This window comes from Ranitomeya imitator, chromosome 1, assembly GCF_032444005.1.
Source record: "Ranitomeya imitator isolate aRanImi1 chromosome 1, aRanImi1.pri, whole genome shotgun sequence".
NCBI lineage: Eukaryota > Metazoa > Chordata > Amphibia > Anura > Dendrobatidae > Ranitomeya > Ranitomeya imitator.
Window position 1 is genome coordinate 117612821 of NC_091282.1, and position 15856 is coordinate 117628676.

At 42.3% G+C, this 15856-nt stretch overlaps 1 protein-coding gene across 2 annotated transcripts in view; it reads left to right on the top strand.

Moving 5' to 3' along the window:
- The window catches only part of S100Z (S100 calcium binding protein Z), a 72051-nt gene extending 59726 nt beyond the window's left edge, over positions 1-12325 (top strand). Inside the window, exons 1-3 of one of the 2 annotated variants that reach the window (XM_069745370.1) lie at positions 2767-2858; positions 3470-3625; positions 12040-12325. In XM_069745370.1, the coding sequence (XP_069601471.1) occupies positions 3485-3625; positions 12040-12198 (300 nt within the window). In that variant the 5' untranslated portion in view covers positions 2767-2858; positions 3470-3484 and the 3' untranslated portion in view covers positions 12199-12325. Of the gene's footprint in view, positions 1-2766; positions 2859-3469; positions 3626-12039 lie in introns of those variants that run through there. The other variant, XM_069745371.1, reaches the window with a different exon arrangement.
- The last annotated feature ends 3531 nt before the right edge of the window (positions 12326-15856 follow it).

A 15856-nucleotide genomic window follows, 5' to 3' on the forward strand; every position in this document is an offset into this window, starting at 1 on the left:
TATGTCCTATTCTAATGTATAATGTATAATGTTCTTCTGTCAACTCCACTGTCATGTCAACTATGTAATTCCTTTATGATTTTTATGATTTAAGTTGTGCTGCTGTGATACCATAATTTCCCACGGGATCAATAAAGTGTATCGTATCGTATCGTATCTATGTGTATGTACGGTATATGTGTGTATGTACAGTATATGTATGTATGATAGTATATGTATGTGTATCTGTGTGTATGTATCGTATATGTGTGTGTTTGCATGTACAGTATATGTATGCGTATCTCTGTGTGTATGTATGTACGGTATATGTATGTGTATCTGTGTTTGTATATATGTACAATATGTGTGTGTATGTATGTACGGTATATGTATGTCTATCTGTGTGTATGTATGTACAGTATGTGTTTGCATGTACAGTATATGTGTATCTATGTATGTACGGTGTAACGCATATAAATGTTTATTACAAAAACAGTGTTATATTCTGTTGGGGACTGCATTATATTCTATGGGGGATGCATTGTATGCTATGGGGGGTTGCATTATACTAGAGGTCAGAATTATATTCTATATGGAGACTGCATTATACTCTATGGAGGACTATGGGAGTGTATTTTACTCTATGGAGGACTATGGGGGTGTATTATACTATATGGAGGACTATGGGGAGTCTATTATACTATATGGAGAAAAATCAAGCTCTTCCCATGGTAAAAAATCCAAAAACAATCAGGACAAGGATATAATCATAAAATATAGTTTTATTAAATTCCACATATAAAATTACAAGAGAAAATAAAAAATAATTAATTATCAATATATATGTAACCAAATTATTACTACGTGCCCCAATACAACTGGCTATTTATAATCTAAATCAACATAAGGTCACTACTCAATCCTACCACCTATTGCTAATATCAAAAAATATATATATCAAGAATTCTCAATTGAATAAAAAGTGAAAAAAGTGCAATGTGCCTCAGTGCAATAACATACATGTAATGTAATGGGTATAATTGCAATAATTTGCAAGAGAAAATAAAGTGCTGTTATAAAAAGTGTAAACACAGGACGGGTAGGTGGAAGCGAGAAGACACTTACTCTGATTATTTCATATATACTCCACTGTGGGTAGCCAGGACATTCAGGGGCTATATATACTATATGGAGGACTATGGGGAGTGTGTTATACCATATGGAGGACTAGAGGGAGTACATTATACTATATGGAGGACTAGAGGGAGTACATTATACTATATGGAGGACTATGGAAGTACATTATACTATATGGAGAACTAGGGGGAGTGCAAAATGCAAGATATTCATCGAGTGATTGGATTGGTTATGCCGCAACAAAAATCATTGTTCTGAGCAGCACATTGCCCAGTGAAAACTGCAGATATGCTGCTAAGATGATACTGTATGTGGACAGATTGATCTACTAGTGAGTATTCTGTCCCCATCATTATTCCTCAGCCAGTGTAAAGTGGCCGGAAACAAGCGGCGAATGACTTCAATATTGTTGATCACACTCGTTTAGTGGCCTGAAATCGGCGCACGTAACTACAACCGAAATGTTTCTGTGTGATGGTGCAATTTGTTAGCATTTGGGGCCCCATTTTAAACTTTTGCCTAGGGCCCCACGTTACCTAAAACCGGCCCTGGGTATAAGGTAAAGATACAAAAAGAACGTCACCCTAGGTAATAACAAGAATAACCAGCACTCATAAAGGAACAGGTGAGCAGTCACATAGTATTTCACAATAAATCCTGGTATGCAAGACATCAAATCCTAAACTAGTGGAGAGTGTGATGCATAAATGGGCAGTAATGTGGCCACAAGGTGGCATCCAAGTAAGGAAACTGTGTTCTCACATGTCTGTCCAGATATAGCGTCCAAGACACAGCCAATGTAATTAAACAAAAACACTTACCGTCTCACAGTGGCACTTTGGTCGTGCATAAATATGTAATTCTTCAGAATTTCTTTTAGTCTTTGCCTGATGAAGAGACCTGTATAGTCTCGAAAGCTTGCAATTTGTTACCATCTATTCAGTTAGCCATTAAAAGGTATCAACCACTGAGGACTCTCAATTCTAAATATTTTAATAGATGCAGAAATTCTGCAGAAAAACTCACCAATACTCATCATGGGAACGCAGCCACACAATCCACTTACGATTGTTTTCCTGTGTTTTCCTACCGATTACATAGAGAAAATAATCGCCCTCAACTTTAACAATGGCTTCCTGCTCGGAGTACATACCGTAATTATCTAGGTCATCTTACAGCTATACTATTCTGATATTTTCTATCACATGTTTTGTCCTAGATAATGATATATATAAAAGATATATAAAAGCTTTAATGCAGCATTATTTGATGGTTTACATGAAAAGTAACACTACATTGTGTACAGTCTTCCTTTGCAGAACCCTCCCCGGAGGAAAGCACCATCACTTAGGCAATAACAATGTATTCCCTTCTTCCTCCAGTTTATTTTTGGACATTTTCCTCTGCCTGAGCTTCCTAGCAACTAATTGCCTTAACTTCCTACCTGATTTTAATGAGCAGATGTGCAGTGACAAGTCTCCTCCCCACCAGGTACTATCGGCTGCACAAGGTATTCAAATCCTCAAATATGCAGGTGATGAAAGTGCACTATGCCGGCAACCAATCAGTGCTGAGTGACGACTGACGCAGGACGCTTACCCGTCCTCATTGGTGATCAAGGAGATTTTACATTTTGGGAATTCCTGTGATTTAGTGGACGCTATGTATAAATAACCCAGCTACGCAGATTTCTTTACCTGATTCTCTTCTTCCTCTCTTTTTTTCTTGCAGCGGATAAACAGGTATGAAGATTACTGCCCTTTCGTCATTTGCTTTTTAGCTTGAATTCCACCCTAAGAATAACCTTTTTAGTTATTTCTATTTAATCCTGCTGACATTTCTTGCCGGTGGAGCAGATTATGTTTCATTTACGTTATGGTAAATGAGGATGATGGGTATAACATTTACCGGTATATTACTTTTAGATCAAAAGGATAAGATTCTGCAGCACTGTCACCTGATTGGCCAATATAAGCATTTACTGACCTTATTGGCCAATATAACAATTTATTGACCTGATTGGCCAATATTACAATTTGTTAACGTGATTGGCCAATATTAGGATATATTGACCTAATTGGGCTATATAAGGATTTATTCACCGGATTGGGCAATATAAGGATCTATTGACCTGATTGGCCAATATTAGAATTTATTGACCTAATTGGCCAATATTAGGATTTATTGACCTGACTGGCCAATATTAGTATTTATTGACCTGATTGGCCAATATTAGGATTTATTGATCTGATTGGTCAATGTAAGGATTTATTGACCTGATTGGACAATATAAGGATTTATTGATCTGACTTGATAATTCTATCCTGAATATTCTCTCTTTTACCTCCTTTAGACTCTCATCTTTATTATGCCTACCCAGTTGGAAGGTGCCATGGATACCATGATCAGGATCTTTCACCATTATTCCGGCAAAGAAGGTGACAAGTACAAGCTGAACAAAGGAGAACTGAAGCAACTCTTGCAGAGTGAGCTCACAGACTTCCTTGCCGTAAGTAAACAGATCAATAGATTGGTGCCAATGCTCATTGCAATGCAAGATTTATGCTCTTTTCACATATCTGACATTCACGATCTGAGAACCAACCATAATATCCAGACTGGTTGTGTTGTAGATCTCCTGATCCGAACACAACAGCCTTATCTGTATTCAAATCCTGAATGTCAGGCAAGTGAAACAGTCTGTAGGTTGAGTTGACATGAGGCCGGTGCGGCAAGGTTGTTTTATTATGGCATTTTTGGTAAGGAGCCTGATGGAGGAAGTGCTCTCATTGTTTGCTAAATGATTGTTCCTTTCTCTCCGGTACATCAGTCTTTATTTCGATGAAGGTGTTGGTCCAGTTGACCGATCACAATGTTTCATATAATATTAGAAGTTGGCTCCATACCAATGCCTAGGAGTAAATGTTTTAAAAGTCAGATGGCAACCGATATATTTTTGCATCAGTTTTGACATCGATTCTGAACCATTGAGTTGCATCAGGTTAAAAAAAATCTGGATGTGATGCAACATGTATATATGTGAGCCCAGCCTTAAAGAGGATCTTTCACTGGATTTTTTAATTTAAACTGAGTACCTCCTACAATTGCTATTGTTTCACTGATTCTGGAACAGTTCCTTTTTCTTGCCTCTCCATTCCGAAGTTATGCCCACTGATAATAGTAATGAAAATGTACCCTTCAAACAACTAAGCGTATACCACAACATTTATGTCATACAGGAGAAAAACAATACCAACAGAGAAGTTCTGTGGTATACGCCCAGTTGGTTTTATAGGGAAAATTGAAATCTATATCCGTAGAACATAGGGGCAATTGGAGGAGGCGCTTAACTTAAATTAAGGAACCTAGTGAAAGAGATGAGAGCGCCGATAAACAAGAAATACAAAGCAGTGCTGGATCTGTGGTAAAAACACAAGCAATGACCACTGGACTTCTAAAGGCATCAGTCACTTTTTAGGCACAGTGTGACAGATTTATAAATTGCACCGAGATCAGATTGCACTGCTTGGACTGGCCGGTGGACCTTCCGACCCAAGCATGTATTTCTATGCAGCTGTCACGCTCTGATCAGGAGAGCATCCGGCCGGTCTGTACACTGGCCTCCGATTTTGGTCCGATATATACAATCATCTGACTGCGCCCTTTAGCTCAGATTTCTGTAATTTTGATGAAAGCAAAATGTACCAACACAGATGTGATCATGGCCGACATTTATGACTATAGAAAGCAGCGTTGTGCATAAAGGTGGCCTATAAACAAGAGATACAGTATATGAAATATTGTTAATATTGAAGTCGTAGAACTGACTGCCTGGACAGGCTACTGATACCTAAAATATTGAACTGAAAGTTCACAAACTAAGCATAAGATTATCAAAACTGTCTAAAAGAATTTTTTTGTCATTCTTGCCCATAGCAACCAATTATATCGCAGTTTTCCTTTTATAAAGGCAGGCTAAGGAATAAAAGCTACATTGATAGCAACACGGACATCTTGTTTTCTGTTAGACAGTTTGATACATTTACGGTGAGAGCTTGCACCACTCAAAATTAATATTGTAACTGGAAAATGTATCGAGCACAGCATCCACACCTTATTCCATAATAGTCCTCCAATATAGTTGTCTCGCCGGAGACATTGATGACCCATGACTAAGATGTGTCACCAATATCTGGGGATGCCATCACTGTGATCTCATTCAATCACAGTAACAGGAGCAATAAGAAAATGATGCGCCTCTTGGTCTCCTTTCTTCACTGCATACAAAGCATTCTCTGCTGGTCATCATAATGTGGCCTGTCCTCCTAAATGGAGATCTGTGTGTAAGACATGGGTTTATCTTGTTTATGTACTGTATATTGGCACAGCCAACTGTTTATGAAGAGTTTACTGCATATGTTCAGTTTATAAACATTTGTCCTTTAAAGGTGTTGTCCAGGATTAAGCTAAAAGTCTGCAGTGACTCTACGTGACTGCAGATTTCTGAATCCTCACATTGCGCACACTGAGTGCTGTCAGGATTCGCCAGATTCGGGAGCAGGCAGTCATGTGACCGCAAGTATGCAACATTCTTTTCCCAGTCACATTCCGACTAGACTGATTCCAGCCTTGCTCAATACACTTGCATTGAGTGAAGCTACACCCATCTAGTCCCAATGTGGCTGGGAGTAGCATATCCCATACTCATGATCATGTGACCACCATTTCCAGTGACGGCATCATACCCGTAGCTTAAGACTGGACAAACCCTTCAATGTTATGTTGACAAGAGACAGAAATTACTTCAGACATCCCCTAAGGCTGGTGTCACACTTGCAAGTGAAATGCGAGAACCTCGCACATCATTTCCCGTCACTGCCGCCGGCACTCGGGACCGAAGTGTGCAGTTGCATGTATTTCTATGCAGCTGAACGCTTCGGTCCAAACCGCTGGCGGCAGTGCCAGGAATTGATGCGAGAGACTTGCGCGAGTTTCTCACGTTACACTCGCAAGTGTGACACCAGCCTAAGTGGGAATGTGGTTTGCAAACCTTATTCAGATGTATACAACAGTTTTTTAGCAGAAGAATTTGCTGCAAGGTGTGAACATATCATAGACTGACAAAAATAGAAGAGATAAGAGGACAGTCTAATTGTATTCATAATTTTCTCTGCAACCTCAAATTTTAACACTGTCAGTTCCATAAAGTGTAGTGTACAACCTGCAACGCTCCAGCTACGGTGAAACTGCAACTCACAACGTGCCTTGGCGGCTTATTGTTGGGACTTGTAGTTTCACCCCAGTTGTAGAGCTATAGTTTGGTGATAACTGTCAGGTTATGTATATAATTAATATTCCATTGCAGTTAGAACTTACTGTAGTTCACCAGAACTCCCAATTTCAATAAGGCTGGGGTGGCGACAGCAATCCTGAGACAGGTTGTTTGGCCAAAAACATTTGTGTGACTTGCCTGTGACTTGCTATCGTACAACTATTTAAGTTCTTTAAATTTTGAGTTGTCTGCAACTTGCAACCAGGGACAGAAAATTGATCACATTTGTGACTCTATGTGACAATCGTGATGGGTCCCAGGTCACAGTGAGACCCCATAAGAAATCTTAGGATGTGATGTCATAGTGTAGCTTGACACCTGAAATTGGGGCGCAGTCAGAAGGGAGAATAAGTTGGGCTGAAATAAGAACTCAGTGCCGGATTGAGTGGCCGGTCTCCTCACCTGAGTGTGACAGTCGCTTGGGTCTGGAGTCTCCTCGGCCAGTCCAGCACTGAGTTCTGATTTCAGGCCAACTTATACTCCAGTTTGACTGCGTCTTTACCCTGATTGATTTACTTGACTTCAATGTTTGTATTCACCCTTTGGGTCAGTTTTGTCAGGAGATATATTCTATAGGATTTGCAGTGGAATCCTAAGTTTGGAAAATAGAAAACAGCGAGATTCTATATTTGACTGGGAAATGTCTGGGTGGTTTATTTCAATATTCTTTAATATAACTATTTGCATGTGGATTTTAGATTTCGGAGGCAGACGGCATGGACTTTGTATGACAGCCCGCCATGACACACTTTGCATAGCGCTGTTTGTTTTAATTTGCACTGCTGTCTCCTAACCCAGCGCTGCCCTAGAATGCAAATTCCCCGCTCTTAGCTCCTCACTTTATGTGCAATGCATGGTTTGAATACACTTTATGTTTCCAGTGGTAGACCTCTCCTCCAGTCAGATCTGCAGATAAGAGATAATGTGAGAAACACCCTCAGCTGCTTCAGAGCCTCTTGGGAGGCAGAGTTGTGTCTATAGAAGATACAGTTTAGAGGAGTGGAATGATGTCTTAGGCTGGAGTCACACTCAGCGTAAGACAATACGGTCCATATATTACGGCCGTAATACGCTGAAAAGTCCCCAAAATAGTGGTCCGTAGCTCCTCCGTAGGCAGGGTGTGTCACCGTATTTTGCGCATGGCATCCTCCGTATGTAATCCGTATGGCATCCGTACTGTGTGTTTTTCTCGCAGGCTTGCAAAACCAACATACGGCTATACAAGGGATCCATGTGTAAAAAAAAAAAAAAACATATATACTGTCTATATATGTATATATATATGTCAGTAGACACATATATGTATATATATTATTACTTCATACAGCGCTAGATAGCTTTAAAGCCGGTAATTCAATTGCCGGCTTTTGCTATCTCCTTCCTGAAACCCGACATGAGATGGTTTACTGTATGTAAACCAGGTCTCATATCATATCACCTTTTTTTTTTGCATATTCCTCACTACTAATGTTAGTAGTGTGTATATGCAAAATTTGGCTGTTCTAGCTATTAAATTAAAGGGTTAAATGGCGGAAAAAATTGGCGTGGGCTCCCGCGCAATTTTCTCCGCCAGAGTAGTAAAGCCAATGACTGAGGCCAGATATTAATAGCCTGGAGAGGGTCCATGGTTATTGGCCCCCCCCTGGCTAAAAACATCTGCCCCCAGCCACCCCAGAAAAGGCACATCTGGAAGATGCGCCTATTCTGGCACTTGGCCACTCTCTTCCCATTCCCGTGTAGCGGTGGGATATGGGGTAATGAAGGGTTAATGCCACCTTGCTATTTTAAGGTGACATTAAGCCAAATTAATAATGGAGAGGCGTCAATTATGACACCTATCCATTATTAATCCAATAGTAGTAAAGGGTTAAAAAATACACAACCACATTATTAAAAATTATTTTAATGAAATAAAAACAAAGGTTGTTGTAATATTTTATTCTACGCTCAATCCAATCACTGAAGACCCTTGATCTGTAACAAAAAAAAATAATAAACCAACAATATCCATACCTTCCGCAGATCTGTAACGTCCAACGATGTAAATCCATCTGAAGGTGTTAAAATATTTTGCAGCAAGGAGCTCTGCTAATGCAGCGTTGCTCCTTGCTGCAAAACCCCGGGGAATGAAGGTAAAGTAGGTCAATGACCTATATTTACCTTAATTTGCGGTGAGGCGCCCTCTGCTGGCTGTTCCTAGATCGTGGGAACTTTCCTAGAAAGCTCCCAGGCTCGAGTTCATAAGAGGCGCCCTCTGCTGGTTGTCCTCATATGAACTCTAACACCGCTGCGTATTTCTCGCAAGTCACACTGCTGGTCCGTGTGTAATCCGTATTTTTCTGGCTTCCATAAACTTTCATTGGCGATTTTTTTGCGCAATACGGTGACAAACGCAGCATGCTGCGATTTTCTACGGCCGTAGAAAGCCGTATAATACTGATCAGTAAAATACGGCAGATAGGAGCAGGGGCATAGAGAATAATTGGGACGTTTGTTAGGCGTGTTTTACGGACGTATTTTCTGCACTCATACGTCCGTAAAACTCGCTAGTGTGACTCCAGCCTTATGAGGAGCGTTATACCTTTCTTGTAGCATTTTGTGCTTGCATTTACCCGACAGTAATATTTCTATTGATCTGTTCATCAATGAATTACTCATTGATGCTCCATAGGTAATTCATTGAGCATTGCCGGTGTTTCTGACACTGTACGGTGCACCCACGAGTCATTATCACTGGTCGCTCATTTGTTTTGTACTATTGACATGAATTGATTTGGACCACAAATTAATTGTCTTTTATTATGTTGGTGAAGTAAAGGACTATGGGTGCAGAGCTCATTAAAAAAAAAACCCTGATGAAGCTTCGATTAATCTCTGATGGTAAAAACTGATTCACTGATCAAACTCTGATGATAAAAAAAAAAACACTGAGGAAACTTGGACCGTACGCGAAAGTCACTCACATGTGAATGAGGCATAGGCCTCTGTTTACACCTTGGTCAACTGCAGGTCCCCCCTATATTTTACCACAACAATTAGTTCAGCATTTGTTTTGGTAAAGTGACAGACACCATGATGGAAACCTGAAGAACCCGATTACAGTCAAAGAGTTCTGCCATACACTGCTAGCGTCCAGCATGCAATGAGTCTAGCACTACTGTTAGGCCGGGGTCACACTTGCGTGTGCAATGCGAGAAACTCGTGCAAGTCTCTCGCATCAATACCCAGCACTGCCGCCGGCACTCGGGACCGGAGCGTGCGGCTGCATGTATTTCTATGCAGCTGAACGCTCCGGTCCAAACTGCCAGTGGCAGTGTCGGATATTGGAGCTAGAGACTCGCATTAGTTACTCGCATTGCACACGCAAGTGTGACCCCGGCCTTAAAGGGGTTGTCCAGGATGGCATGTCACTCTAGTCGTGCACAGCCTTGTTCAATACAAGTGAGGCTGTGCACGTCTAGTGAGAATGTGGCTGCAAATCGCATACTTGTCGTAACATGACCTCCTGGTCTCAACGCCGGCATTGGAGAATACCGACAGTGCCCGCGATGTGAAATGTGAGGATTCACAATTCTGCAATCACGTAAAGTGACGCAGACTTTCATTCCAAATACAGACAACCCCTTTAATCTCTTTTTTTCTGCTTCTATAACGAAGCAGAAGATGGTATTAAAGGGAACCTGTCACCACCAAACACGCTATTTTCCTGCAGATATGGGGTTAATCTTCAGGTTATTAGCATTATAAACCTGCCCGGTGCCTGCACTTAGCCGAATGCTGTGGGGAGAAAATGAACTTTATTCTCCCCGGTAGCAGTCAGTTTCAGTCACAGAGGCAGCGCCGTTGCGGGTTCAGTCATCCCTCTAGATCAGTGTTCCCCAACTCCAGTCCTCAAGAGCCACAAACAGGTCATGTTTTCAGGATTTCCTTAGTATTGCACAGGTGATAATTGCATCACCTGGAAAGGCAAGAATTGCATCACCTGAGCAATACTAAGGAAATCCTGAATACGTGACCTGTTGGTGGCTCTTGAGGACCGGAGTTGGGGAGCACTGCTGTAGATGGCGGCTGTAACCACACCCCCGACTCTGACTGACAGCCGGGCCCAGAGTCAGTGTCAGTCAGTGATGGGGGTGCGGTTATAGCCGCCGCTCTCTATACTGAGATCAGTGACTGAACCCCCCGTGGCTCTGCCCCATGACTGAAATTGAATGCTCCCAGAAGAATGAAGTTCATTTTCTTCTCGCAGCTTTCGGCTAAGTCCAGGCGCTGGACAGAGAAATAACACTATTAGGCTATGTGCACACTTTGCGGATTCCACTGCGGATTTTTCCGCAGCGGAATTCCAAAATCCGCAGTGAAAACCCGTCGCGTTTTTTACTGCGGATTTATCGCGGTTTTTACTGCGGATTCTTATGCGGATTTTCATCTGCATTTTCCTATTGGAGCAGGTGAAAATCCGCAGAAAAGAAGTGACATGCTGCGGAATGTAATCCGCAGCGTTTCCGCGCTGTATTTTCCGCAGCATGTGCACAGCGTTTTTTGTTTCCCATAGGTTTACATTGTACTGTAAACTCATGGGAAACTGCTGCAGATCCGCAGCGGTCAAATCCGCTGCAGATCCGCAGCAAAATACGCAGAATGTGCACATAGCCTTAGGGTATGTGCACACGTTGCGGATTCCATGGTGGATTTTTCCACATGGATTCTGCATTTTACCTGCGGATTCCCTGCGGGTTGTCTGCAGATTTTACCTGCATTTTTACACCTGCAGATTCCTATAAAGGAATAGATGTAAAATGCTGCGGAATCCGCACAAAGAATTGACATGCTGCAGAAAATAAACCGCTGTGTTTCTGCGCAGAATTTTCCGCAGCATGTGCACAGCGGATTTGGTTTTCCATAGGTTTACATGAGACTGTACACCGCATGGAAATCCGCTGCGGATCCGCAGCCAAATCCGCACAGTGTGCACATACCCCTAACTTGCAGATTAATCCCATATATTCAGGTTAATAGCATTTTTGCTGGTTCCCTTTCAAATATGGGCAGTGTGAACAAAGCCTATTATTCACTGCTGGCCTCTGGTTTTTCCTGCAGTTATGATGTCATTCACGTGACTGCAGCCAATCACTGGGCCACGGGCTGTAGGGTCACATGGATATACAGCTTGTGATCACTGTAGGGACCAATAGAGTAGTGGGGATGTGTATGGAATCTGTCTCACTTTACTATTGGAGCTAGTTTTAGGCTGCCTAGTACAACCATTAAAAAGATTGTCTATTTTGTTGTAATCCAATGTGAGAGCAGTAAGAAATCAATTTAAAGTCATATGCAAATTAATCTGGAAGAGCTTTGGGGGTGTGTCAATGAGCATGGAGTGTATCAGACCATTGCAAAAGCTTACTTCATACTTTTTTTTTCGGAATCACTAAGCTAAATGAAATATGTAGCGAGAATCTAAACTTCCTTACCAATGTCAGCGGGCAGCCAGAACGGAATCATTTCAATCTATAAAGAATTATAATCAGAATTTTGGATGCTCACATCAACGACAATGATGCTCAATCTCTCTTTTTTTTTGCCTTTAGTGTCAAAAAGATCCACAGCTGGTTGACAAGATCATGAACGATCTGGACTCCAACAAAGACAACGAAGTTGACTTTAATGAATTTGTGGTACTGGTGGCGGCCCTGACCGTGGCTTGTAATGACTTCTTTGAAGAACAGCTGAGAAAAAAAGGAAAATAAATATGATTCCATTCTTACTTTGCTGAATCCCACAGGCAGCATTTGTCCAAATGTAACATTAGAAAGTATCAGCATTATGGATTTACTGTATCAATTACTGTTACATAATAAATACTGGATGAAGCCATTTTTGTCTTTGCAGTTAATTCCTCAGCCTAGATGAGTAACTAACGAGCCATTGTGCTGGGAAGTGGGTACCCAAGATATCGTAATTATAAGCACATATAGTAAAATTCTTCCATCGACCATTGTTCTCACTTATTTTTTAGGACTCTTTCTGCTATGCAATTTAGCACTCAATGTTTTGGGGTGTAACGATACTGAAAAAAATATGGCGCTCAAAACTAATGCTGTATTTAAAGAAAACCCATTTCCTCAATCAGTTAAAGGGACACTGTCACCTGAATTTGGAGGGAACAATCTTCAGCCATGGAGGCGGGGTTTTTGGGTGTTTGATTCACCCTTTCCTTACCCGGTGGCTGCAATATTGGATTGAAGTTCATTCTCTGTCCTCCATAGTACACGCCTGCGCAAGGCAAGATTGCTTTGCGCAGGCATGTACTACAGAGGACAGAGAATGAACTTCAATCCAATATTGCAGCCAGCATGCAGCCAGCAGGGGCCTGATCGTTGGTCGCTGTCACACATAACGAGATCGTTAGCGGGATCGTTGCCTCCATGGCTGAAGATTGTTCCCTCCAAATTCAGGTGACAGTGTCCCTTTAACCCCAAATTTTTGCACACCCCATATTTGCATTAAGATGTTGCACCTTTTAACGTTTTTATGCCAACTTTTTATAAAATAGGTGGAGCTTAGCAAAAAAGGGTATGGCCATACCTGTCCCATCAGATTCTTCTAAATGTGTGGCATAATGGTACATTCCCTGACTGGAATTTTTTATGCTATTTTAACATAATCTGCAAAAATCACAAACAGCTAAAAGATGAGTTAAATTCAATAAGAGGCAGACTCCTCTTAATGGGATCCAGACAGTTGATACATGCTGCCCATGGTTCAGACAATGTAAGGGCTCCTGCACATGGTTGTATTTTCGGTACAAATGCAATCCAACAAAACACTGGATCTCAATTGGACCAATGTTATTCTATTGGACCATTCACATGTTGTATTTTTTACTCGGACAGGTGTAAGGAGGAGAGACAGCCTTAGTGTGCCTTTTCCGGGACAAGTCCAGAACCACCAGTGCTGTAAACCTAAATTGCAGGGGAGAGAGTTTAGTTCTTCAGACAGAGCTTTGAACTTGAGACTAGAGGGCGTGGAGGACATAAAAGGGCGACAGTGCTCGGGAACGAGTTCAGTGTGGGCGGGAAGCTGTAGTGTGCAGGGACTGAGTGCGAGCCCTCCTGTGCTGCACAGTCAGGACAAAGTTGGCCCAAGCCAGAGTAGCCTACGGAAGCTTACAAGAGACTACAGACTAAGACGCTTCCAGAGATCGCTGACCGTGCTGACTCCCGTAGTGCCACTGACCGTGAGTGGTTCCTCCTTGCAGCCAGACTGTACTGGGCACACTCCCAGACGGGACAACCAGTCCGCAGACAGAGTGCGGCTGCCTGACATACCCAATCCCGCATACTCCTGTGCTGTATCGGCATTTAAAAGAAAAGGCTGTTCCTGCTCCAGCGGATCTCCCCCTTGGACCCAGAACCTGCGACCGGACATTCCAGGACCACCGACAACACCAGAATCCAAGGCCCTTTCCATACCAGGATGACACCAGATTCTTCAAGTGTATCATCTCAGAGACTGCTCCTCATCAACGCCGGATCAATAAGTTTGATGTTTTTGAACTCTCCCCTACCTTATTATACACCTGTTGTCCCTAAGTTAATCATATCAGTTTTATTATCCTACCTTCCATTTACCCCCTCCCTGTGTGAAGTAACGCTGTTAGATTAAATCCCTCTGTTAACCCTTGCTCTGCCTCTGACCGTTACTGCATTCATACACCTGCTTTCACCGGCACGGATCCTATAGTTGGATCCTATATTAGGATTTCAGTTGGATTTCCAGACTGACAGAATAGAGAAGATGAATAATTTTTTCTCTCCATCTTTTTATCCAAGAGAATCGGATTACACTATGCTGACACTCTGATCAGAGTTTGACCAGAGTGTGATTTGCATAATTGTCATGATTCTTTCAGATGAGAGAATATACGCTCGTCTCCACCTGCCCTAACACTGGCTGCATGATATCAGCCACATATATTTGATTCTGAAATAATGAAATGTTTCAGAGAAAATCTTCTCTTACATGCTGGCGGCTTTGCCTGTTGACAGTGACTGACAGGTCGCTCCCTGTACACGGATGTAGAAAGAGACCTCTCATTCCAGGTGAGCAAGAATCCACCAGAGATGCAGCTTTCCAACTAGTTTCCAATGCGTATCTGTCTCCAGCAGCTTTTAAGACTAGCGATGGGCGAAATCAAGCAGTAAAGTTCGGCGTCAGCACCGAACACCTATTGTTTGGGCACGGACAACGAACACTGACTTCACCAGGAAGTTCATCTTACTGTTCAGGTTCGGCTCCAAAACACCGGGTCTTTGTAGTGCTGTCACGGCTAACACTGCTTCTGAATGTCGGTAAAATCATTACCGCCAGTCAGGGAGCTGTGGTTACCACGCTGTCAAATGACAGTGAGCCTGCAGCTGTGATCGGAGGTATAATATTAACCTTCGATTACTGGCGTGGGCTGATGGGACTACTGCTGAATGAATTGCCTGCAAGCAGAGTACAGCTGCCGGAATACACACTGCCCCCATGCCTGGACTATGGGCTTGTGGAGCATTGAATATTCACTGATCTTTAATAGCAGACACAGTGTTAACCTGCAGCTGCCGGGCGTTCACGTGTGCCCGCTACTAAAAGGAATTAATATTTACTAAGAGCAGTGAATATTCATTCTCTTTAATAGCGGGCACACGTGAACGCCCGACAGCTGCAGGAAGCCGACGGCTGCGGCTAACAGAGTGTCTGCTGTTAAAGAGAAATTAATGTTTACTACTCTGTACATCCATGGGCATAGAGTGCAGTGAATATTCATTTCTCTTTAGCAGCTGGCACAGGAGTTAGCCACAGCAGCTGATTCCTGCCTCCTGTCACCTGTTGCTCCGCTGCTGCTGTTCCCCCACCTCCCCATCCACAGCCAGTACATCCGGACTGTATACTTTTTTTGGAGGAATAAAAGTGTGTCTTATAGTTGAAATAAAAAAAACAAAACGGCGTGGGTTCCCCTGTATTTTTGGTAACCAGCCAGGCAAAACTCACAGCTGGGGCTGGTATTCTCAGGCTGGTAAAGAGCTATGGATACTGCCCCCACCAGCCTAAAAATAGCACCCCAGAACTGCCCAGTTAAGCCAATTCTGGTGCCTTGTCCGACTTTACCACATGCCCTGTAGCCGTGGCAAGTGGGGTAATATTTGTGGGGTTGATGTCACCTTCGTATTGCCAGGTGACATCAAGTCCACAGATTAGTAATGGAGAGGCGTCTATAAGACATCTATCCATTACTAATCCTATAGTTGTATGGTAAATAAACACACAGCCAGTATAGTCTTTTATTTGAAATAAAACAAAACACACTTTTACTTTTTGATTTAAAAATAATAAACACAGTTATTCTCACCCAATGCCCAT